Source organism: Mobula hypostoma, chromosome 3 (assembly GCF_963921235.1).
Source record: "Mobula hypostoma chromosome 3, sMobHyp1.1, whole genome shotgun sequence".
Classification (NCBI taxonomy): Eukaryota; Metazoa; Chordata; class Chondrichthyes; order Myliobatiformes; family Myliobatidae; genus Mobula; species Mobula hypostoma.
This window is the reverse complement of record NC_086099.1, coordinates 19280786-19307426: the sequence shown is the minus strand read 5'-3', so window position 1 is coordinate 19307426 and position 26641 is coordinate 19280786. Positions and strand designations below refer to the sequence as shown.

At 41.9% G+C, this 26641-nt stretch overlaps 1 protein-coding gene across 4 annotated transcripts in view; it reads left to right on the top strand.

The window, feature by feature from the left end:
- The window catches only part of ube2r2 (ubiquitin-conjugating enzyme E2R 2), a 107432-nt gene that overhangs the window by 42819 nt on the left and 37972 nt on the right, over positions 1-26641 (top strand). The window contains exons 1-2 of one of the 4 annotated variants that reach the window (XM_063042763.1): positions 22009-22218; positions 23081-23221. The exons of 2 other annotated variants lie outside the window; for them this stretch is intronic. In XM_063042763.1, the coding sequence (XP_062898833.1) occupies positions 23132-23221 (90 nt within the window). In that variant the 5' untranslated portion in view covers positions 22009-22218; positions 23081-23131. Of the gene's footprint in view, positions 1-22008; positions 22219-23080; positions 23222-26641 lie in introns of those variants that run through there. One more of the 4 variants, XM_063042762.1, reaches the window with a different exon arrangement.

Here is a 26641-nt window from a genome sequence, read left to right as displayed (position 1 = left end):
TCCCATCTACCTATACCTGTTAGTATTTAAATCCCTTGCTAATGAAATATCTATCTATCCTTGCCTTAATATTCCAAAGTTCTACTTCCATCACTTTTTGAAAAAGGAAGTCACATGTAGAGTAGATACAGGGGAACCAAGGATTTAGTATATTCTGGTTTTCAGAAGGTGTTCAATAAAAGTAGTTTGAACAATGTAATGTTACACCTTTTTAAAAAAAACAAGTAATGTTGTAGCTCTATAAAACTCTGGTTCGACTGATGATGGCATCCTCTGTCTCAAAGGACAATGGATAGCAGCACTGGAGTGACCTCTCCAGGGCACAAGCCTGGATGGAAGGTATCCCCCCCTCGGCCTCACCAGTGTAGTCCAAAGGAAAGCGATTTGGCACCAGCTTGGCTACATGAGCTAACAGGAGGATGTTCAGTGATGGCCAGCTGTCTTAGGGACTCCACTCCAGACTTTCTGTCTGGGTTTAATCCCGTAGCTTTTGTCTCTCCCGAGGCTGACCACAAGGCATTGAGGCAATTTATACTTAGCTGTTTGACTACATTTGGAATATTGTGTTGTGTTCTGGTCATCTTGCCTGTCACCTGTCCAGCTCTTGGCTCCATCCCTCTCCCTCCTGTCTTCTCCTATCATTTGGATCTCCCCCTCCCCCTCCAACTTTCAAATCCCTTACTCACTCTTCCTTCAGTTAGCCCTGACGAAGGGTCTCGGCCTGAAACGTCGACTGTACCTCTTCCTAGAGATGCTGCCTGGCCTGCTGCGTTCACCAGCAACTTTTATGTATGTAATTTGTATTACTGCTTATTTTGTGAAGTATATTTTGGAAAAATATGCACTTTCCATGTTTTAGCATTTTTTTAAATGGGTTTAATAATTTGCAGTTGTTTTATTTCCACGCCATATTCACGTGACACAACCCAGGTCATTAATCTAGACAGTGAAGGCCAAAGGCCTGAGCACAGACTCTGGGATACACTATTGATAACATCTACAGCCACTGAATGCCTGAAAACAGTATATCCTTGATATTCTTGCTGGTGAACGCAGCAGGCCAAGCAGCATCTATAGGAAGAGGCGCAGTCGATGTTTCAGGCCGAGACCCTTCGTCAGGACTAACTGAAGGAAGAGTGAGTAAGGGATTTGAAAGCTGGATATCTTCCTATAGATGCTGCTTGGCCTGCTGCGTTCACCAGCAACTTTGATGTGTGTTGCTTGAATTTCCAGCATCTGCAGAATTCCTGTTGTTTATCCTTGATATTCTTAATTGATTGCACTCACTTCAACTAGAAATCCTATTGAATGGTGTAATGTTGTTAACACATTCCTCTTTGAATTATATCTGGTGTTTACCAGGCTACACTTATCTGCCAAAATAGTGATGACTTCAAAAACAAATGACTAAAATGTGATATTTTACAGAATTACTTTCTGAATCTAGCAAACCGATCAAGCCTAGGTTTTCAAACTGGAGGTGCCTCCTCAAGGGAAAATTATAAAGGGACTGTAGCTATAAAAATAATTTTATTCAGTAATTGAAGGGGAGGGTTAGAAAAAAAGAAGTCCCTTTGAATTGGGTAGAGCCAAATCAAATCTGGTGCCATTTCAATAGAGTGCCTTGTATATTTCTTAGGGTTTCATATTACAATGTCTATTTTGAGCACACAAATATATTTTGTAAGTGGTGAAGTCATAAAAGGTGGTGTACAAATGCAAATTTTCTGTCAAACCTTCCATTGTTCAGGTGTATTAGTTAGAATTTAGGCCACTTCAAATGTTTGCGTATCATTGTGCACCCAGAATATCATTTTCCCAGGTGAGAATCACATACAGTTCTTCTAAATCTGGGTCCTTTATAGCCTAAAGACTGTGTGAAACTAAAGGTGCTTTATGCTGGCTTTTGTATTTATCAGTGATACGATAGAATAAATGTTGCCAATAGTCAAATACTGTCCTTTTGCCAAACTCAAGCTGTTTAACAACACTGAAGTCATCAAATAAGAAGGCTTACTTGGCTCCACTGATGTACATTTATTCAATAAAGTAACGATGAGTATCTTTTCTGGATCTTGTAGTCTACAATTTGTTTACCTACCTTTTGCTGAACTCAATGCTTTTGGACTCACTAAACTGCTTACTCATAAAAGACTCATTTTCTGTGCAGTGTTCCATGTCTTAGGGTTCCTTATTTTGCACTCAGTGGCCACTTTGTTAGATACACCTGTACACCCCATTAATGCAAATATCTAATCAGCCAATCACATGGTAGCAACTCAATGCAAAAGAAGCATGCTGGCATGGTCAAGAGGTTCAGTTGTTCAGACTAAATATCAGAATGGGGAAGAAATGTGATTTAAGTGGTTTTGATTGTGGAATAATTTTGGTGGGTGGATGGGGTAGTTTAACTATCTCAGACTGCTGATTTCCTGGGATTTTCATGCAAACCATCTCTCGCGTTTATAGAGAATGGTACAAAAAACATCCAGCGAGTGACAATTCTGTGATTGAAAATGCCTTTTTAATGGGAGTGGAAAATGGCCAGACTGATGCAAGCTAACAGGAAGGTGACAATAACTCAGATAACCACACGTTACAGCAGTGGTGTGCAGAACATCTCTGAATGCACAACATGTTGAACCTCGAAGTTAATGGGCTACAGCAGCAGAAGACCACACTGGTTTCTATTCTGCACTTAATAAAGTGGCCACTGAGTGTATGTTCCCATTCTTATTTGCCATTTCTAGGCTCATTATCATTTTTGTTGTATATGTACCTATCTATATTCTCCAAACTAAGCATGGGTATATCATTTGCTGTCTGGGATCATTGCACCATGGATAAGGGTTCAGTCTTCCACATTATTCCTGTTTCCACACTAAGCACTGGAGCGTAGGGCGTCACTGTGCAGACTGAGCAGCCCAGACTGAGCACTTCCCAGCACAGTTGGTGAATAGAATACCTTTCACACCTGATGAGAATCTTCCCTGGGCTTCACCCCTGTCAAAGTTGGCTGAGTTGAATGATCATGAGTTGGAGCCCATTTTCCTGACCTAAACCCAATGGGACCTACTTGTGTATTTTATGTACTTTTGGCATTATTCAGGGCTTTATGTTAATAGATGTGAATGGCAAAGTAGATTCGATGGGCTGAATAGCCTAAAGTTGCTCCTCTGTCTCTTTTTCATGACATGCTTTGTCTTCAATTCTACCCTGTATTTATTTACAGAGCTCTTAAAAAGTATTCACCCCCTTTGGAAGTTTTAATGTTTTATTGTTTTACAGCATTGAATCACAGTGGATTTAATTTGGCTTTTTTGACACTGATCAACAGAAAGACTCTCATGTCAAAGTGAAACAGATCTCTACAACATGACCTAAATTAATTACAAATATAAAGTACATAATAATTGGTTGCACAAATATTCACCCCCTTTAATATGACACACCAAATCATTACTGGTGTTGAAATACCTCCCCCCCCGTATCCGGAAGGTCCAACTGCTAGTGAGTCAGTATCCTGGCAAAAACTACATCATGAAGACAAAAGAATACTCCAAGCAACTTCAGAGAAAAGTTATTAAAAAGCACAGGTTAGGAGAGGGGTACAGGAAATTTTCCAAGTCACTGAATATCCCTCGGAGTACAGTTAAGTTAATCGTCAAGAAATGGAAAGAATTGGCACAGCTGTAAAGCTACCTAGAGCAGGCCATCCTGAAAAACTAGTGAGGAAGGTCACCAAGAGATCTATGACAACTCTGAAGGAGTTACAAGTTTCAGTGATAGCGCATACAGCAACTGTTGCCCGGTGCTTCACCAGTCACAGCTTTGTAGGAGAGTGGCAAAGAGAAAGCCACTGCGGAAAAGAGTTCCCATGAAATTCCAGCCAAAAGACATGTGGGAGACACTGAAGTCAGCTGCAAGAAGGTTCTATAGTCTGATGAAACCAAAATTGAGCAAAAGCCGCACATCATCAAAAATACATCATCACTACCGTGAAGCACGGCGGTGGCTGCACCATGCTGTGCAGATGCTTTGCTGCAGCAATCCTGCAAGGCTTATGAAGGTAGATGGTAAAATGAATGCAACAAAACAAAGAGAAATCCTGGAGAAAAACCTGTAAGAGAACTGCGGGTTGGAAGAAGATTGTTTCCCAGCAAGGCAATGACCCCAAGTATGAAGCAAAAACTACATAAAGATGGCTTTAAAACAACAAAGTTAATGTCATGGAGTGGCCAAGTTGGAGTCCAGACCTCAATCCAATTGAGAATTTGTGGTTGGACTTAAAAAAGGCTGTTCACTCACGATCTCCATGCAATCTGACAGAGCTTGAGCAGTTTTGTAATGAAGAATGGGGGGAACTTGCAGTGTCCAGATGTACAAAGCTGATAGGAACCTAGCACACAGAGTCAAGGCTGTAATTGCTGCCAAAGGTACATCTACTAAATTTGACTTGAAGGGGTGAATACTTACGCAGTCAATTATTTTGTATTTTATATTTGTAATTTAGATCACTTTATAGGGATCTATTTTCGCTTTGACATGAAAGAAGTCTTTTTCTGTTGATCAATGTTAAAAAAAAAGCCAAATTAAATCCACTGTGATTCAATGCTGTAAAACAATAAAACATGAAAAGGTGGTGAATATTTTTTTTTATAGGCACTGTATTTAGGAATAGGGCACAGAACAGGCCCTTCCGTCCCAATGAGCCACACCGCCCAGCATCCCACCTATTTAACACTAGCCTAATCACAGGACAATTTTCAATGACCAATTAACCTACAAACTGGTAGACTTTTGGACTGTGGGAGGAAACCAGAGCACTGGGAGGAAAGCCACATGCTCACAGGAAGGATGTACAAATTTCTTACAGATAGCATCGGAATTGAACTCCAAACTCCATCATGAGCTGTAATGGTGTCAGTTTAACCACTACCCTTCTGTGGCACCCTATTCCTGATATTCTTGTCACTCGTCAAGTTATACTGATCTGATCTGCTGGTCATTAGCTTAGCTTGAATAAGATTTACTAAGACCTCAGTTTTGGAGGATGTTAACTCTAGAGAGGATATAACATTGGTTTGTTTAATGTTGCAATAAGTTTGTAAAATTTTACAGGAACAGAATTGGCAGTACCTTTTTAGAGCTTTGTAATGCCATCTTTACCTCAGAAGCATACTTAGAGGACGGTAGTCATTGCTGCCTGGTAGAGCAAGCTTTTCTGCCACATTTGAGGTGTTGGGTTTCAAATACCCTTTTACTGATTCGAGATAAGGCCATGTTTGGCCATGTAAGGCCATAATGAATGTTACCCTCACTTGGAGCTTGTTGCAGAGATGTGGGAGGAGGTCCACGTTTTCCAAGGTCTCCCTATGAACTAATATTATCAGAGGACAGTGTGATTTTCAACAAGTGAAGGCTTGTGAAGGAGCTTTACCTTGCAAATGTTGATTGTGGCCAATTCTCCCTTGTTATATTTCTGTGAACGAATCAATGAGAACTTGTGGGAATCTCTGGCCCATGACCAGACAAAGTTGAAAAAGAAAAATTCAGGAGGACATTGTGGATCTGAATCCATACATTGAGAGTACACAAAAACAGTCGGAAGCTTCAGAAGGTCACACCAGCTCACAAACTGTCCCTTATCAGGTATGCCTTGTCCTGTCTGTGCAGTCCCCAGTTCACATATTGGACTCATTTGTCATCTCAGAACAGGCATAGAAGTAAGTCTTCCTTCATCCTAAGGAACAGATTGAGTTTTTAAGAGGGAATGTTTGGAGCTGTGGGCCAATATTTTTGCATGTGTTCGTCACTCAGTCATTTGTTGGATGTGGAGTCTAATTGAACAATTATGAGCTAATTCTGTGGATATGCTTAATGGTTGCTGCATGCTACATTGCACAATAGAGCCCAAGAGCATAAATAATTATAATAAGTGTATTGCTCCTTTTTAAAAAAAAAATTGAGTGAAGAGGCTAACAAAAACAGCAACATCAAATGATAAGTTGTATTGGAACCCCACAGGTCAATGGAAAAATGGTTGTTGATTATGACCAGCACATTCCTACCATTGAATCAGTGTGATTTTATTGGGCAATTGAGATTAGCTGCAGAAATCAGCATTCTTGGTTATGTGTGTATATGCATATATGTGGATGCATATGTAAGAAATTGCAAGTGCTAAAATCAGAAGGTTAAAAGCCACCAGATTCAGGAAGTTATTCTCAGCCATCAGGCTCTTGAACCAGAGAGGATAACTTCACTCACCTTAATTCCGAACTGGTTCCACAGCCTATGGACTTGCAGTCAAGGACTCTACAACTCATGTCTTCAATATTTATATTTTATTATTTTGTTTAATTTCTTTTTGTGTTTGCAGAGTTTGTCTCTTGCACATTGGTTGTTTGTCTGTCTTTTGTGTGATTTTTCACGGATTCTGTTATATTTCTTTGTATTTACTGTGAATACCCACAAGAAAGTGAATCTCAAGGTTAGAATATGGTGCCACATATGTAGTTTGATAAATTCACTTTGAACTTTAAAGTACTTTTTGTAAGAGGGAATTAGTATGAAATCTATCCAAATGACTGATGACCCCGTACAATTTTGAAAGCAATAGATTGATCTGAATGAATAATTGATGTTAGTTGCTTTCTTATCACAAGATCACTCTTGTAGATTGGTATATGTAGACAGGTCAGTTATCTGTTTCCATCTTAAGTTAATTTAATCTGCTTGCTTGTCTATGATTAATGTTGACTTTAAAATGATTACTAATTAGACATGAAATTGTATATGAACATTGCATTAATTTTCACTGTCGAAGTCCGTGGGAAGGGATCTTGTAAAAATAACATCATTTATAGTAATAATAATTAATGATGCATGTAACACACATCAAAGTTGCTGGTGAACGCAGCAGGCCAGGCAGCATCTATAGGAAGAGGCGCAGTCGACGTTTCAGGCCGAGACCCTTCGTCAGGACTAGATGCATGTGCAGTGTTTGCGTCATGGTGACACAGCACTTTTCAACATGAAGACAGAATTTCTAAACTTGAAGATATGAAGAAGAAAACGATCAGATTGCAGCTGCCTTGGTTTAAATCAAATACAGAGAAAGTCCTCAGCACCTTGTTTCTGGCAGTATTATCAATTACACTTTGAAGTTGGACACCCCAAGACAGATGGTGACAACAGAATTATTATTTTGTATTACCAGTATTTTGGAATTGCTGCAGAAAAGTATGCAGATTAACGCTGCTCCTCTGAGCATTTCAACAGCTACATTTTATACAGTGAGTGACATTGTAATCTCAGCACGTCATGCATGATGCTCTCACTTGAATAGCTGAAATGGGTATAATGTGCACACCAGCGCAATGATGTCTTTATGGACATCTTTAGTACTTCACTCATCCAGCTTGTTGTTCCCAGCTGCTTCAAATCCGGCACTATCATCACTGGTCCGAAGAATTCTACACTTCCAGAACTAAATGATGTCAATCTTCATGAGGTGCTTTGAACAGATGGTAATGGCACACATCCAAAACTCCATTCCTGCCACACTGGGAATGTACCAATATACTTACTGACAGAACCACTCTACAACAGATACCACAGTAACAGATATGCACCTGACCCTCACACACCTAGATAAACAGTGGTTGATTGGCAAGAGGTAAAGAGTAGGAATAGAGGGAGCCTTTACCGATTGGCTGCCAGTGATTGGTGGTGTTCCACGTGTTGGGACCGATTCTTTTTACATCATATGTCAGTGATTTGGATGATGGAATTATTGGCTTTGAAAAGTTTGGATATGAAGAATTGAATTGAACTGACTTTATTTCTTACATCCTTCACATACGTGAGGAGTAAAAATCTTTACGTTATGTTTCCATCTAAATGTGCAATGTGCAATCATAGTAATTTATAATAAATAGAACAGTCAATGTAACAGAAACACACTCAGATCAGTGTGAGTTAATCAGTCTGATGGCCTGGTGGCAGAAGCTGCCCTGGAGCCTGTTGATCCTGGCTTTTATGCTGTAGTACAGTTTCCCGGATGGTAGCAGCTGGAATAGATTATGGTTTAGATGACTCAGGCCCCCAGTGATCCTATAGGCCCTTTTTACACACCTGTCTTTGTAAATGTCCTGAATCATGGGAAGTTCACAACTACAGATGCGCTGGGCTGTCCGCACCACTCTCTGCAGAGTCCTGCGATTAAGGGAGGTACAGTTCCCATACCACACAGTGATGTAGCCAGTCAGGATACTCTCAATTGTGCCCCTATAGAAAGTTCTTAAGATTTGGGTGCCCATACCAAACTTCTTCAACTGTCTGAGGTGAAAAGAGACGCTGTTGTGCCTTTTTCACCACATAGCTGGTGTGTACAGACCATGTGAGGTCCTCGGTGATGTTTATGCCGAGGAACTTAAAGCTGTTTACCCTCTCAACCCCAGATCCATTGATGTCAATGGGGATAAGACCATCTCCCTTCCTCCTGTAATCCACAACCAGCTCCTTTGTTTTTACGACATTGAGGGAGAGGTTGTTTTCTTGACACCACTGTGTCAGAGAGATGACTTCTTCCCTGTTGGCCACCTTGTAATAGTTTGAGATTAGGCCAATCAATGTAGTGTCGTCGACAAATTTAATTAGCAGATTGGAGCTGTGGGTGGCAACACAGTCATGGGTATACAGTGAGTAGAGGAGGGGACTTACGACACAGCCCTGAGGGGCTCCTGTATTGAGAGTCAGAAGGGTGGAGAATTAGATAGGCAGAGGGACAGTTAGTTTTGAGGAAGTACAGAAGGACTTAGATTAGAAGAATGGACAAAGAAATGGCAGATGGAGTATAGTGTTGGGAAGTGTATTGTCATGCACTTTGGTAGAAGAAATGAAAGGGTTGACTATCTTCTAATTGGAGAGAAAATACAAAAAAATTGAGGTGCAAAGAGACTTGGGAGTGCTTGTGCAGGCTTCCCTAAACATTAATTTGCAGGTTGAATCTGTGGTGAGGAAGACAAATGCGATGTTAGCATTCATTTCAAGAGGACTAGAATATAAAAGCAAGTTGTGTAATGTTATAAAGCACTGTTAAGGCCTCACTTGGAGTACTGTGAGCAGTTTTGGTCCCCTTATCTTATAAAGGATGTGCTGAAACTGGAGAAGGTTCAAAAGAGGTTCACGAAAATGATTCCAGGATTGAATGGCTTGTTATATGAAGAGCATTTGATGTCTCTTGACTTGCATTCACTAGAATTCAGAAGAATGAGGGGTAACCTCATTGAAACCTATGGAATGGTGAAAGGCCTTGATAGGGTGGATGTAGAGAGGATGCTTCCTATGATAGTAGAGTCTAAGACCAGAGAACACTGTCTCACAATAGAGGGGTATCCTTTTAGAATGGAGATGAGGAGAAATTTCTTTAGCCAGGCAGTGGTGAACCTGTGGAATTCTTTGCCACATCCAGCTGTGGAGGCCAAGTCTTTATGTATATTTAAGGCAGAGGTTGATAGATTATTGATTGGTTAGGGTATGAAAGGATAGGGGGAGAAGGCAGGAGATTGGGGCTGAGAGGAAAAATGGATCAGCCTTTGATGAAATGATGATGGCTAATGGGCCAGATTCTGCTCCTATATCTTATGGTCTAAAACAAGGGCACCTATGTCAGAATGGTGTTTCTGGATTTCATTTTGGCAATCAACGCTATTGTCCCACAGACCTTCGTGAACAAACTCCTACTCCTTGGTTTAAATATACCACTGTGCAACTGGGTGTTGGACTTCCTAACCTCGGATAGTCAGGATGCACAGCTGCCCATCCCTCTCAATCATCCTCAGCTCTGGCATCCCCTCAGGGCTGTGTGCTGAGCCCACTGCTGTACACTCTGTTCACACATGATTGCATGGCCAAACACCTGGGTAAGCACACCACTAAGTTTGTCGATGATATAACATTGGCGGGGCTCATCACCAACAATGTTGGGAGGGTCTCAGAGAGGAGGTGGAAGAGCTCAAGGCCTGGTGCCAGGCAAGTATCCTTTTGCTCAGTGTCAACAAGACAAAGGAAATGGTTATTGACTTGAGGAGAACTGGGAGTGTACATCTCGCACAATCTCTCATGGTCCCAGAGCACATCCTACACAATCAAGGAAGCTCACCAACACCCCTACTTACCAAGGAGGCTCAAGAGAGCTGGACTTTGCACATCCATACTGTCACGTACCCTGTGACGGGGATAATGAAACCAGCAGAGATGGAAAACACTTTGGAGTCTCATATTGCTATAAACTAATAATATTTATTAGTAACTACGCAATACAGTAATATCAAAGTAAATAAATCACACAGGTTAGCAATGATTATATATAAAAGTAAGTGTGGAATATATATGTATGAAAAACCAAGCTTCTTTAAGTCTAGGGGTAAAAAGATACAGTCTTACGATGTTGAGTAAAGTTCAGTTCAGTTCGTGGTATTGAGTTGAGTAGTGATGGAGAGAGAGAGTTGAGTCTTCAGGTCGGCTGATGCCGTCGATCTTCTCGTCGTCCTCCGAAACCCTTTACAAGTCACTGACTGTTACTTTAACCAGGGGGACCGGTCTTCTGTGGTGGAGCTATCACCCAGGCGAGGGTGGACACATAGACAACTCCCCACCAGTCAACCCCTTCTCCTCAAACTGGAATAGCAACTTGGATCAATCTGCCTGATCGATCCTCCAAAACCCACTTTCTCTGCGGGCACAACAATGCTCATTCAGTGTCCAGATCATGTGTCCTGAGGTCTGTATCATCTGACCTCCCATTTATTTCACCAGCCTGAGCATCACCTGTCATTCAAAGAGTCCCTCCCTCCTTTGTAAAGGAGTGCACAAGCAGGCAACAAGTCCTTGGAAGAAATATCAACAACCAGCCTTTGGTCACCATAGCAACTTTCGAGCTGCTCAGTGCTGTCTCCAACTCCAAACTCAGTAAAAATCCAAAATTATTTCCAACGCCTTAAAGTGACAGTCCAACCGTTAATCTTCGTCTCTCTCTCTCTCTCTCTTTTCAAAAGCAACACATCAGTGGTAAATAACTCTGTCTCTCTCTCCTTTCCAAACAAACCATCAATGATAAATGTCTCTCTCTGTCTCTCTCGTCAAACAGTTAATAGGGGCACTCCTGGATCCCCTCACAATACACACTCATTCTACAGATGTGTAAGAGAGAGCGTCCTAACAAGCTGCATCACTGCTTGATAAGGAAACTGCATTCTGGCGGACAGGAAGGTTCTACGATGGGTGGTCAAAACTGCCCAACGCATCAGCGGCACCAGTCTACCTGACATCAAAGACATGTATAAAGAAAAGTGCTATGAAAGGCCAGCAAATACCATGAAGGATCCCACCCACCCTACTTATTGACTGTTTGACCCACTTCCATTGGGGAGGAGCCTATGTAGCATCCACCCCAGGACCACCGAATTCAAAATCAGTTACTTTCCCCAAGCAGAGAGGCTATTCAACAGGTCCACTGACTAATCCACCACACACCCTGTCATTTCCTGTCACTCACCTTATATAAGACACTCCTGTGCCTAGCATCACTTTATGGACATACAATCAATCTATGTATATAAGCTATCTTAAATATTATATTTATTGTGTTTTTGTCATTGTTCTTTATCTTGCTGTGTTTTTTGTGGTGCTGCATCGGATTCAGGGCAACAGTTATTTTGTTCACCTTTACACTTGTGTACTGAAAATGACATTAACAGTCTTGAATCTTGAGTTCAAACTGAGTCCAGAAATAAAGTTTCAACCAGTGATCAAAATAGTTCTGCTCATTCCCTTCTGAATTGAATTGAATTGAATTGACTTTATTACTTGGATCCTTCATATGCATGAGGAGTAAAAATCTTTATCTTCATCTATATGTGCAATTTATAGTAATTTGTAATAAATAGTATGTACAACAGGACAGTCAATATAACATAGAAATGCAATATTATCAGCATGAATTAATCAGTCTGATGGCCTGGTGGAAGAAGCTGTCCTGGAGCCTGTTGGTCCTGGCTTTTATGTGGCGGTACTGTTTCCTGGATGGGAGCAGCTGGAATAGTTTGTGGTTGGGGTGACTTGGGTTCCCAATGATCCTTCATGCCCTTTTTACGCACCTGTCTCTGTAAATGTCCTGAATAGTGGGACGTTCACATCTACATATGTGCTGGGTTTGTCTGCACCACTCTCTTCCGCAGAGTCCTGCGATTGAGGGAATTTCAGTTCCCATACCAGGCAGTGATTCAGTCAGTCAGAATATTCTCAATTATGCCTGTGTAGAAAGTTGTTAGGCTTTAGGGACTGATGCCAAACTTCTTCAACCGTCTGAGGTGAAAAAAGCGCTGTTGTGCTTTCTTTACCACACAGGTGGTATGTACAGACCATGTGAGATCCTTGGTGATGTGTATGCAGAGGAACTTAAAGCTGTTCACCCTCTCGATCCCAAATCCATTGATGTCAACAGGGGTTAACCTGTCTCCATTCCTCCTGTAGTCCTCAACCAACTCCTGTGTTTTTGCGACATTGAGGAAGAGGTTGCTTTCTTGACACCACTGTGTCAGGGTGATGACTTCTTCTCTGTAGGCTGCATTGTTATTATTTGAGTTGAGGCCAATCAATGTAGCGTCGTCAGCAAATTTAATTAGCAGATTGGAGCTGTGGGTGGCAACACAGTCATGAGTATACAGAGAGTAAAGTGGGGGACTTAGGACACAGCCCTGAGGGGCAGAGGTGAGGGAGCCCACTCTTACCACCTGCCAGTGATCTGACAGGAAGTCCAGGATCCAGCTGCACAAAGCAGGGTGAAGGTCGAGGTCTCTGTGCTTTCTGTTGAGCTTAGAGGGAATTGTGGTGTTGAATGCTGAACGGTAATCCAAGAACAGCATTCTCACGAAAGCATCTTTCTCCAGATGTGTAAGAACATTGTGTAGAGCTGTGGCTATTGTGTCATCTGTCGATCAGTTGTGTTGGTAGGTGAATTGTAGGGGTCCAGAGTGGGTGGTAGCATGCTGCAGATGTAGTCCTTGACCAGAGTCTGAAAGCATTTGCTTATTATTGAGGTGAGTGCAACAGGACACCAGTCGTTCAGACATGTTAACCTTGGTCTTTTTAGGTTCAGGAACAATGGTGGATGTTTTGAAGCAGGAGGGCACTCTACACTGGGAGAGGGAGAGATTAAAAATGTCTGTAAGCACACCTGCCAGTTGTGCCGTGCCTATCCTGAGCACTCACCCTGGGATGCTGTCTGGTCACACAGTCTTGCGACTGTCCACTCGTTGGAAACGCCTGCGTGCTTCAGCCTCAGAAATGACCGTGGTGCAGGTGACTTTGGCGGCTCTCCTCGGGGGCTCAGTGTTGGCGATATCAAACCAAGCGTAAAAAATATTTGGCTTATCTGGGAGAGGGGCAGCGATGTTGGCAGCACCATTGTGTTTAGCTTTGAAGTCTTTGATGGTGTGCAGACCTTGCCATAAGCTGCATGTGTTGGTGGAGAGTTGTGTCCGGATCTTGTCCCTGTATTGTCATTTTGCGTAGATCATGGCTGCATTTCTTGAGTTCCTGCTGATTACCAGCAACATAAGCTCTGTCTCGTGTGTTTCGTGAAGTGTGCATGGAACTGTTGATCCAGGGCTTCTGGTTTGGATAGGCCCTGGCCAATTTTTGGGGGAGACTGTGTTGCTTTTCATTTTCCAAATCCATGTAACAACATTGCAGCAGCTATAACTCATTTTCTGATTGTTTCCAGGATGGTTTTCAGCTCCAGCTATGTCAATACTTGGTGCACTTATGAAAGAGTATAAAAATATTGACATAAAATTGTAATGCTTTGCTTTTGTACTTGAATTTTGGTGAACTCCAGTGACAGTAAAGTGAAAGGTATTTGATAGGGTAGTAACCTGTACAGAGTTTATTTTGAACTGTAGTCATTGGAAAAGAATCAGTAAGGTTTCATATCACCAGCATGTGTCATGAAATTTTGTTTACCAAGCAGTAGTACAATGCAATTTATGATATAGGAAAAAAATCAATTACAGTAAGTATATATGTAAATTAAATGGTTAGATTAAAAATAGTGCAAGAACAGAAATAATGAAAGAAGTGAGGTGGTGTTCATGGGTTCAGGGTCCATTCAGGAATCAGGAGGAGGAGGGGAAGATGCTGTTCCTGAATTACTGAGTGTGTGCTTTCAGGCTGCTCTACCTCCTTCCTGACAGTAATAATGAGAAGAGGGCCGATGGGGGTCCTTCATAATGGACGCCGCCTTTCTGAGGCACCGCTCCATAAAGGTGCCTTGGATACTACAGAGGCTTGTACCCAAGATGGAGCTGACTAATTTTACAACTGTCTGTAGCTGCTTTCGGTCCTGTGCAGTAGTTCCCCCCTCCCCCCAATCAGAAAAGGTAAATGGCTGAAGGAGTCCCTGGACAATAAAGGAATCCTTATTTATTTCGAGATACCGTATAGACCAGGTCCTTCCGGCCCAGTAAGCCACACTGCCCAGCAACCCACCTACTTAACCTTTGCCTAATCACAGGACAATTTATAATGACCAATTATCCTACTAACAAGTATGTCTTTGGACTGTGGGAGGAAACTGAAGTGTCCTCAGCACCTGGAATAAACCTACATGGTCACGGGGAAACCCACGCGGTCAGAAGTACCTTATAGGCAAATGGAGGGGATTGAACCAGGTTTGCTGACTCTGTAACAGTATTATGCTAACATCTGTTTGTTCAGATTCCTTTACCCCTCAGCCACTTTACCACCGTCAAAGAAAAGGTAGTTCCATTCTTGATCAGTAAGGGTGTCGAAGGTTATGGGGAGAAGGCAGGAGAATGGAGATGAAAGGGATAATAAATGGTGTAGCAGACTTGAAGGGCTGAACAGCCTAATTCTGCTCCTTTGCCTTTTGGTCCAACATCAGCAATTCCTTTCCCTCCAACAGATGCTGCTTATCTGCTGAGTTCCTCCAGCAGACCTCTGGGTTGTTCCATTTATGAGCTCCTGCAGTCTTATGTGAGAAGGCAGGCGTATGGGGTTGAGTTGGATCCGGTATCAGCCATGATGGAATTGCAGAGCAGACTCGATGGGCTGAATGGCCTAATTCTGCTCCTGTGTCTTATGGTCTTATCTGTACAGTAGGTCCTGCTTTTCATGGGCTTGGTCTTTTGTGATAAATACCCATTGCTCCATGGAGTCCACAAGCAGAGCTCCACCTCACTGAGAGTTCTCAGAAATCAGTTCTCAGCTCTTAGACCTTTCTCAGGGTTTGTGGAGCCATTGCTTTTAATGAGGATTGTAGGATTTCCGGGATATTTTGCAAAGATAGGACAAATATGCTTTTTAGTTTTTTTTTAGGAGTTTTAAAACATTTTAGTTTGTGTCAGTTGTATCTTCCATCAGATACAAATACCTGAAAGCCTGTACCACGAAGATGGACAGCTTCTACCTTGCTGTTATAGCACTATTAAATGGTTCCTAGTACAATAGGGTTGTTCTTTTGATCTCACAATCTACCTGGCAATGACTTTGCACCTCACTGTTTACCTGCACTGCAGTTCCTCCTGTAGCTGTTACACTTTATTCTACATTATTATTGCTTTGCCTTGTTCTACCACATGTACTGTGTAATGATCTATCTGATCTGTATGAACAATATGCAAGACAAGATTTTCACTGTATCTCAGTGCATGACAATAATAAACAAATTCCAATAATAAGTATTTTAAACTTTTAATTTTTTCATTGTTAGTTTTTAAGTAATTTTGAAAGTCAGTAGCAATGGAAAGTAGACCAGTGGCAGCTATTCTGTGGATGGCTATGGTCCAAGTGCAGGTTGATGGATTTAGGCAGAGTAATAGATTGACACAGACTAGATGGGCTGAAGGACCTCTTTCTGTGATATAGTTATTTTATGATTATGCTCAACATCATTTAACTTTTGTATGTTCCAATGCTTTGTGTTAATTTAACAAGCTAAGCAGGAAGTATCCACTGTGATGCTTTTTTTTCTGTCATTTTTACTCAAACAGATTTTCAGTTGGAATAACTTTTCCTTAAAACTGAAGTGTAAAATGTTGGCACTGTATAGATTCTGTTTTGGGGGATAACTAATATATATGATTTAATATCTGCATTTGTGAAGTTATTTCCTATTGTTGGGTGACACTTTACTATGATATGTTCCAGAATATCTCTCCAAATGACCTTGTGGCACCAGTATTTACTAGGAAGGAACTTTGCTGCATTTTCTGTCATCTCACCTACAGTTTGTCTTCCAGCCTATGGAAGATTTGCCTTTTTTCTCTCTATTTAGTTTTCCCTCTTCACACATGCTTGATGTACTTTTATAATATTGTCTTGTTTGATTTCAGATTCTGCATTTGTATGAAGCTCTTTCATCCTGTACATAGAATTTTCTGCACGTTCAGATATGAAGATGTTATTTTTGTAATCTATTGGCTGACTACCTTGGATAAATGCTTTAAAGTATTTTTTTTGTTCCACCGAGAGGGTAGGTCTTTTTCTTTTCAGAAAATGCTCAGTATCATCATTATCCAGACTTCTCAAATGATGAAGGGAGAGAACTCTGCTTAGGTGGTTTGTATCTTTCAGCATCCTTCCCATTAAGGTTATGTTCTGATCGATCAAAGGCAGTCAAATAAAATATCCCAATGCTAGCCACAGTTGGAAACACAGAAGTTTAAAAAAAAAAGAGTTGCATCGTATTTTCCTCCTTTCTCTTGGTCTGCTGTTCTGGGATCAGGTATAACTGGGTGCAAGTTCAGCAGGTAGTGCTTGCCAGATTGGAACCACCTTCTGGGTGAAAATTTTCTTCCTCCAATCCCCATGTAAGCCTCCTATTTCTTGCCTTTCAATTTATGCCCTCTGGTTTTAGACACTTGTATAAAAAGAAACATCTTGTTATCTACACTATCCTATGCCCCTCATAATTTTCTGTATCTGGATCCTGATCCTCCAATCCAAACCCCCCACCTTCTTCAACCTCCTGTGCTCTGAGGAAAATAAATCCTGCTATCCAGTACTTTCATGACTGGCTATATCCTGGTGTTTTCCTATCACTTCTCCTTTGGGCTCTTTCTTTTTTGTGGCTATCTGCAGAGAGCAAGAATTTCAGATTGTATACTGTACACATTCTGATATTAAATGGAACCTTTGAGCCATCTTTTCTGCATCCTTTCCAGATTTTGAAGATTGTTATTGTCTAGCACTTGTATGATTCAAGTATTACTTGACATTTTATCATTCATAAGCTGAAAGCTGTTCAGGCAGACATGAATGGTTTCATTGCCAGAGGAGCTGCACTGTAACTAAAAATGTGTTACTGTCAAACAAATCCAGCTGACCTTGAGAGAAGAAAGACTATTGATGAAGCAGTTGAAGACGATTGGCCCTAAGATCAGTCAGAGGAATTCACAGAGAAAAATTCAGGGGTTCCAAACTTGTTTTGCACCATAGACCAATACCATTAAGCAAGGGGTCTATGGACCCCAGGTTGGGAAACCCTGGTCTAGGTGATTGTTATTCATTTAAGAAAGGGTGCATTGCTGGTAAGGTGTGAATTTAATTTCCCCTGAAGTAATGGTACCACTTGAACTACTGTGTTTTTGGTAAAATATTCTGGACCTTAAACTTGATCCATGAAGAAAACACTGCGATACATTTTCCGTGTCAGGATGGAGTAGAATTTGGATGAGAACATCTCAGTCCTGTGCAACTGCTGTTATCCTTTTGCTGGTGGTCATGGGTTTGTGAAATGCTGTTGTAATAAAGCTTAGCTGTGCAATTATAGTGAATCTTGTGGACGATATACACTGCAACTGGTAATGAAAAGGTGAGCAGTCATTGTGATGGATGTTCAAAGAATGCAATGTCTTGAGCTAATTGGTCCAAGTAGAATCAAACTGACCATCAGTGAGCAAGTTAGAGGAGTACTTTGTGCTTAACAGCATCATCGAAGACCTGCTCCTTTACTTTGACTAAGGTGATGCAATAATTAGTTTGATTGGGCTTATTCTGGTTTAGTGGGCAGGACATGGCTGGGGAACTTTTGGGTACGTGTCAGTTTTGCAGCTGTACTGGAACTTGGTAATGTATTTCATTTTGAACTTGGGTTTTCGGTACTAAGTAGGATGTTGGCAGGAACTTTGCTGTAACCAGTGAAGTCAGATCTTATTTGGTATAATGTAGAATGAAATGAATTGATTATAAATTGACTGCATTAATGGTGAGAACCACAGGAGGCAGCTTAGGTGGATTGTCCACATTAATGAAATAAGTTAAAGTTTCCAGCTTGTCTTCCACCTTCACATTGTGGCGGATGGTAGTACTCATGAAATCTCATTGTGTCCTAGCTGTTAATTATCCACTGCTTCTTATGGCTTTCATTCAGGAGTACAGACCTTTATGCTTGCAGAACAGGGGTTCCCAACTTTTTTTTATGCCATGGACCAATACCATTAAGCAAGGGGTCTGTGGAACCCTGGCTGGGATTCCCTGCTGTAGAAGCATTCAGCTCTGTGTAGCATTCTGCTTCTACCCGCCTGCCTCCACCACCTATCACCTTCTAGCTATTCTCCTCCCGCTCCCCCCACCTTTTTATTGTGGCGTCTTCCCCCTTCCATTCCTGTCCCAATGAAGAGTCTCAATCCAAAACAGTAATGCACACAATACGTTGGAGGAACTCAGGTCAGGCAGCATCTATGGAAAAGAATAAGCAGTCGATATTTTGGGCCAAAACCCTTCATCAAGACTCAGCCCGAAACATGTGCTGTTTGTTAATTTCCATAGATGCTGCTCGACCTACTGAGTTCGGCCAGCCTTCTGTGTGTGTTGCTTTGGGTTTCCAGCATCTGCAGAATTTCTTGTGTTTATGCTATGTTATTTAACATGCTGTTTTGTAGTTCATCAAATTGGCTCCTCATTGTAGGTACATCTGAGAAATTATTTTCTATTCATTGAAACACTGTCAGTCCACGGGTCTGATGTTGGCAATAATAATGAGGGTTGTATTGGCATATGAGGTTATAGTTGATGGTAGAATTCTATAATAGCATACTACAAAAACAGAGAAGTGCCCCCAAAGAATGAATGACTGTTAAATGTGAGAACCCCAAAGTCCCCCCCTAGCTCCCCCCTCCTGCACGTAAGTGGCAGTGAGCAACAATTCCCCCCTCCCCCCACCAGCAAAAATAAACGCACATCGGTACCGTCACTGAGCCCAAGTGTGTGCCCAGCAATAGCAGAGACACAGACCAAAGTTGCCCCAAAGGCTTTGCATTTCATCCGAAATTCGACAACCCACAGCTTATTTCTCTCCCTGGCAAGGAACAGGGAGGTGTCCCCCATTTTCACAGTGAGCGGGAGACATAACAACAACCCACTGCTTTACCATTTTAAAAGTAATTTTTTTCAAGCTCTGTGTCTGAGGATCGCAAAGACCTCGGGTCTTCGGGCCCACAGCAAAAGATTTTCCTTCCTCGATGACACACAAGTCTCCTGCCGTGACACTGACCCTCAATCCGCCTGTCTCCAGAGCCCCATGATCTTAGGCTTCCATATACGATCAAGGTTCTCAGGCCAAACCCTTGGCATGCCGAATAGCGGTCAGTTGTGGAACCCTGAGAATGGGTCCCACTTTGCTACCAATCTGTAAGGAGACCCTGTGCGTCCTCCTCCCTGTGGAATGCGTGGGGTTTCTCTGGGTGCTTCAGTTTCCTCCCACAGTGTAAAAACCTACAAGGTAGGTTAATTGGTCATTGTAAATTGTCCTGTGATGAGGATAGGGTTAATTGGGTTGTGGGGTTGCTGGGGCAGTGTAGCTGGAAGGGCCCACACCACGCTGTATCGCTAAATCAAAATTTTAAAAACTTAAGGAACTCTGCAGACCAGGCAGTATCTGTGGAGAGGAATAAACAGTCAATGTTTCTAGCTGAGACCCTTTATCAGGACTGCAAAGAAAGGAAGAAGCCAGAATATGAAGGATTACAAGGTGGCGGGCGATTGGTGAAACTGAGTGGGTGTGGGAGGAGGGTGATGAAGTGAGAAGCCAGGTGACAGAGGTAAAGGGCTGAAGGAGGAATCTGATAGAGGAGAGTGGGCCTTGGGGAGAAAGGGAAGGAGGAGATGCACCAGAAAGGGTTGATGAAGTGAGGGAATGAGGGGGGGAGTGAGAATGGGAAAAGAGAAAGTGAAGGCAAGGAGAGAAATTACTGCACGTTAGAGAAATCAATGTTCATGCTATCAGGTTGGAGGCTACACAGACTAGTTCCCCATTTTAGATTTCAGCTGTGTGTATAGTCAATGTGGATTGAAAGCTGAATTACTTGTGACTGAAAAGGAACTGGAAGAATAACTTTTGCAAGGCTCTTCCGGAAGCTCATGGTTTGGAATGACGACAGCTTGGCAAGATGTTGATGGGGACAGGTCAGAGGAATGGGACCTACTGCTTTGCTTTACTTTAGTGTATTGATAGGGAGGCCAGTGAGTCAACATGGATCCCCTTCCACTTCATATCCTGTTTGTGTTCTGGAATTTTCCATTTGTGCTACCGCAGCTTAGATTAATGTTTCTAGACTGTTACACAGTAGTGTTGGTGTTAGATTGATCTTAGAATAGGATAAAAGGTTCACACAACATCATGGGCTGAAGAGCCTGTATTGTGTTGTAATGTGGTTAATCTGTGGTGGTGGTGGTGCTCATTACTTAAGATGATAAAGCAACATCAGGGGAGGACTTGGTAGATAGATGTTGATGTTCCAAAATTTGTGATCTGAGTTGTGCTACTCCTTCACTGGTTTGACAAAAGAGAATTTTGCTGTCTGGCTCACCATTTAAGCGTCACCAAGGTGAAACTGTATTAGAGCAGTGTTCTGTCCAAACTCTTGTATGGGCCAGAATGCTGGGTCATGGCAGGGAACCACCTTGCCAAGCTGTCATCATTCCATACCATGAGCCTCCAGCAGATCCTCTGTATTTTCTGGTGAAGAAAGATTTTCAACCACACCGACTCACTCAGTGTCATCAAGAGGACTTGGCCATAATCAACACGAGAAAACATTGGAGATGGATTGGGCACATGATGAGAAGAGAGGCCAATTCCATCATCAAGACAGTGCTTCATCAGACCCCTGAAAGGCAGAGGAAATGCAGGAGACCAAAGACAACCTGGCACCATACTGTATAGGCAGAAATGAGGACCCTGAGCCACAATTGGGGCACAATAGAGAAGATGGCCAAGGATTGACAGAGATGGAAGACCTTCATTGCTATCCTGAATGCTATCAGCTTAACAGGCAATAACTAACTCACTATTGAAGTATATTGAATTGCTTGAAGTTGCAGAATTTGTTGGGAGATACAGTATTAAACTGAATTTGTAATAGAAAATTTATACTATTGATACCATTTAGTTACATGATTAAAATTATTACATCAATGAACTTGTCTGTAACTAACTATGGAGTCATGGCGCAGTTCTCACCACTGCCTGTACGAAGTTTGTACATTCTCGCAGTGACTGCATGTGTTTTCTCTGGATGCTCCAGTTACTACCCGCATTGCGAAGATATATGGTTAGGGTTAGTGAGTAGTGCATGCGATGTTGACCCCAGAACCATCGTGAGACTTGCATGCTGCCCAGCACAATCCCCACTGATTTGACACAAATGATGTATTTCACTTTGTTACAAGGTGCATGTGACAAATGAAGCTCATCTTTAAATCTTTATCTTTCTGATAGTTATTCATTTGACATCTTAAAATCGTTACTCATTGGTACAGTATTTTTTAACATCTATTTCAACAGCTGCAATTAAAAGCAGTGTATCTTAAGAAAAGTGAGTTGATTTCTAATCAATACACTTTTCTATTCAAATCTGTCCAAGTAGACAAAGCACGCTCGATTCTGAGGAGACAAAATACACAACAACCATATCTTGCCATGTGGGAGGAAACCGGACCATGCAGACAAAACCCATGCGGTCACAGAAAGAGAGTGTGATCCTTTGTACAACATCCAAGATGAAGATCAAACCTGTGGAGCTGTGAGACATCAGCACTGACTGCTGAGTTGCCCTACTAGCACCACCAACCACTTCTGCTGCATCTGTACCCCAGCTCCCAACACCCCTCAAACCTCTTGGTTCAAAGGTATGGAGGCACTTGCATTGTTGGAAATTCAAACCAAGAAAGAGTCATTGGAAAAAAAAGTGAAAACTGAAGCTATTTTTTATAAGTGGTAATCAGTTCTAAAATGAAATTGTAACTGGTCATGTTTTTGAAAATACAGATTTTTCTGTCAAGGATAGCATCGTACTGTAAGATCTCAAACACAAGAAAATCTGCAGATGCCGGAAATCCATAATTACACACACAAAATACTGGAGGAGCTCAGCAGGCTAGCTAGCATTTATGGAAAAGAGTAAATAGTCGACATTTTGGGCGGAGACCCCTGATGAAGGGTCTTGGCCCGAAATGTTGACTGTTTACTCTTTTCTTTTGATGCTGTCTGGCCTGCTGAGTTCCACCAGCATTTTGTGTGTGTATTATTAATAGTAATGGGTAATCCCCTCTCACAAAACCAGTTAAAGTAATAAAAAATGCTTTTATTTTATCCTCCCATTTTTGTTTAGAAATACTTTACAATGACCTACAAGGTTTTATGAAAAAAAAGTTTATTTTTCATGAGTTCACACCATCTCAAAACAATGTTATAAACGAACCCATTGCAAATTACGTATTATGCTTCAACATCCACACATAGAGGTTGGTTAATGATATTTATAGTCTCTTGATCCTAATTCAAACAGAGGTACGCAAGCCAGAGTGAATGGACAGTTACTGCCCATCTGAAAGGGAAATGGAATGGCTGCAAAGCCATTGTTATATAAATAGAAGCCACAGGTATATAAATGGAAGCTATGTATTACTATAATTAAAATGGAAAATATGGTAGGACAATTCAAGATAGAAAATGGCCAAATAAGTCTAAAACAAAATTTTCTTTTTACAGGTTTGAGGAAAATAACTCAGGAGAACAGGGATAGATTTCGAACTCGGCTAAATGCAGCAAAAACTACTGTCAGCACAGCCAAAAGTGGAGAAGAGGATAGTGGATAGGTCTTTTTCAGTTACGTTAGTAGACAGAGGACAAGTAAGGAATGCATATTGAAAAACGCCTGAAGTGATTTGAGTGAACTTGCAGGATGTTGCAGAGGTTTTAAATAGCTGCTTTGCTTTGTCTTTTTATTTAACAAAGTAGATGGTATAAAAAAAAACATGGACTGTATGTTATAAATAAATTTTGAAAGAAGTGATAGATGTAATTCAGAATATAATTGGTGCTCTCCAAACTGTAAATCTTAAACAACACACAAAATGCTGGAAGAACTCAGCAGGTCAGGCAACATCTATGAAAATGAATAAACAGTTAACATTTCAGGTTGAGACCTTTCTTCAGGACTGAAAAGGAAGGGGAAGACACCAGAATAAAAAGGTGTGGGGAGGGGAAGGAGGATAGGTCATGGTTGAAGCCAGGTGGGTGAGAAAGGTCAAGGGCTGGAGAAGGAATCTAATGGGAGAGGAGAGTGGACTGGGGGAGGTGATAGGCAGGTGAAAAGAGCTAAGAGGCCAGAGTGGGGGAGTAGAAAAGAGGCAGTGGACAGATTTTTTTTACCCAAAGGAGAAATTGATACTCATGCCATCAGGTTGGAGGCTACCCAGACAGAATATAAGGTGTTGCTCCCCCACCCTGAGGGTGACTTAATCTTGACACAAGAGGGGGCCATGGAATGACATATCAGAACGGGAACGGGAATCTGAATAAAAATGATTGGCCACCGGGAAGTTCCGCTTAGGGCGGATGAAGCAGAGTGGCCTCCCAATTTATGATGGATCTCATCCATGTAGAGGAGGCCACTTCTGGAGCAGTGGACACAATAGACGACCCCAGTAGATTCACAGGTGAAGTGTTGTCTCACCTGGAAGGACTATTTGGGGCCCTTAATGGAGGTGAGGGAGGAGGTAAGTGGGCTGGTGTAACACTTAGACCACTTGCAGGGATAAGTGGCAAGAGGGGATTAGTGGGCAAGGGAAAGGAAAAAAGAAGTGTCAGTAATGGACCAAATAAATGTTGACAATATTCACTGAAGAATGAGCAAAAGGCCCAAAGCTATAAATTTGAAATAAAGTAAAGAAAAAAAAATGCTGGAAATGCTCAACCTAGATCAGACAACCAATTAACGTAACAAGCTAAATACCTTTCATCAGAACTGATCAGTTATTGAAGTGAAAGTCTGCTTTTCTTTACAGATCCTGCCTGATCTAGTGAATATTTTCAGCATGTCCTGCTTATCATTTGTTTAAACACTTAGTAGCTCAGTGGGGCCTGTTACAGGCCTCACTCCAACCTATGTGAGGTTATACTGTATATATTTAAGAAGTGTGGTATTCCAGCTAAGAAAACTACAAGCCTATTGGATTGGCATTTAGTATGGTTAAATTGCTAGTAGGATTGTTTCCTAGCCATTGAAAGCCATTTTGTCACATGTATGTGGTGGGTTAATGCATTGATGTTTGCTGCTGTTTGTACTGGGGGAGGGGAGGGGGGGCTTTAGAGTTCTAATGTTTTTCTGTCATTCATTCTTTTGGGGTTCTGTTTTTTGTGGATGTCTGCAAAGACAAATATTTCAGGTTGTATACTGTATACATTCTCTGATAATAAATGGAATCATTCGAACCATTTGCAGAAATTATTTTTAATTTGTTTCTAAAGTAGATGAAATAATTGAAGTTTTGAAATAATTTTGGTTTATTTATAAAATAAATACCGTGGAGAGTAGTTGGGAATAAGCTCCCACTACCTGTTAAATGTGCACAATGACATGTGCTTCAAATAGCCTCAGACAACCAAGTCTAGCTCCTGGCCTTCAAGTGTGACTTAGCTACTAAGGAACTGTTCCTACTGATAGGAGAAGGGTCAAAAGTGGGTTACTGGTGGCTTAAAACCAGTCGCTTTGGGCAGTTGAACTTGTCTGGTGTGGTTAGCAGCTCATCTAAGAGAAGGAAAATTCTGATTTCAAACCTCTGCTGCCTTGTGGCTAGACCCACTCATGAGGAAGGCTTTGGATGTAAACCCAGAAGAAAAATCCAGAGCTGGAGTCCCTAAGGCAGACCTACGTTGAGTTCAACGCTGACTGGCAACTCTTGCTGCTGTTATTTTGAAATCATCAGCTGCATGGGCAGCAGCTTGCTTTCCATATTGCACTTCACTGGCTTGCATAGACAGCTAGGACATAACATCCATAGTTAACCCTGATCAACAGAGGGCCCACTAAATATTGTGGGGCGCATAGTGCTTAGTACGACGCTATTACAGCTCGCGGTGTCAGAGTTTGTAATTCAATTCCTGCACCATCTTTAAGGAATTTGTACATTCTTCCTGTGAACACGTGGGTTTCTTCCGCTGCTCCAGTTTCCTCTCATGGTGGATGTAGCCCAGCCGTAGGAGCCAGCTGAGTATAATTAGAACTATGAGACTAGGTATTTAGGTTTAGCAGAGAACGGCAAGATCTGTTCCCCAAAGAGGAGAACTCCCAAGGGTATTGAGAAGTTTAAATCCATCTCACTGCTCATTGTAGAAGGCAAGATTTTTTTCAGTATCGTTTGTCGTTGTCTGACAGTTTCTCCTCAAAATTAGCTACACTGGGAATCCTTCCCTTCTGGACAGATGTATCAGAGTGCCAAGGTGCCTGGCCCACATGCATGTGGTTTCCCAGCTGATCAGGGAAGTGCACAAAGGAAAGGGAGTCATAGTCATTCTCTGGCTAAACTTCACCAATGATGTGGGTCGTTATCACATAATCTGGTGGAGATTGCACTGAATCTGAGGAGGAACCTGGGACCTTCAGATTGAGAGTCTCCTCGGGTATGACCACGTCAGGCTGGCATCAGCTCGAGAAGGATATTATAATTGGATGTGCAATCTCAGTGATCCTCCTCTCCCTGATCATGAACATACCAGTTAGAACAGTCAAAGTGCCAGATGCCTGTCTCTGACTAAGGCAGGCATGTGGCAGCCCCCAGACGGAGCCTTCATGATGACCTCATTGTGACAACTACATTAGTCCCTGGCAATAGATAGATTCTCCAGGGGCTAGACAGGCTCATTGCATAGGCAAGGATGAGCTTTAAGCCAGAGAAATCCAGGTCTTTGGTGTTAAAGAAAGTCAGACTAATGGACAAGTTCTGTTTGTCCTTGGATGGAACTACTATCCCATCAATCACTGAGAAACCAGTCAAGAGCCTGGGGAAGGTCTTCGACTGCAGCCTAAGAGATGCAGCTGCCATCCTGAAGACCACCAAGGAGTTGGAAGTCTGGCTCACCAGTGTAGATAAATCAGGCCTACTGGCATGTTCAAGGATAGGTTCTACCAGCATTGCATCCTCCCTCAAATCCTCTCGATCATGCTGGTATATGAGGTACCAATGTCAACAGTTGAAGCTCTTGAAAGAAAGATCAATGGATACCTTCAAAGATGGCTGGGCCTCCTGTCTATCCTGAGTAGTATTGCTC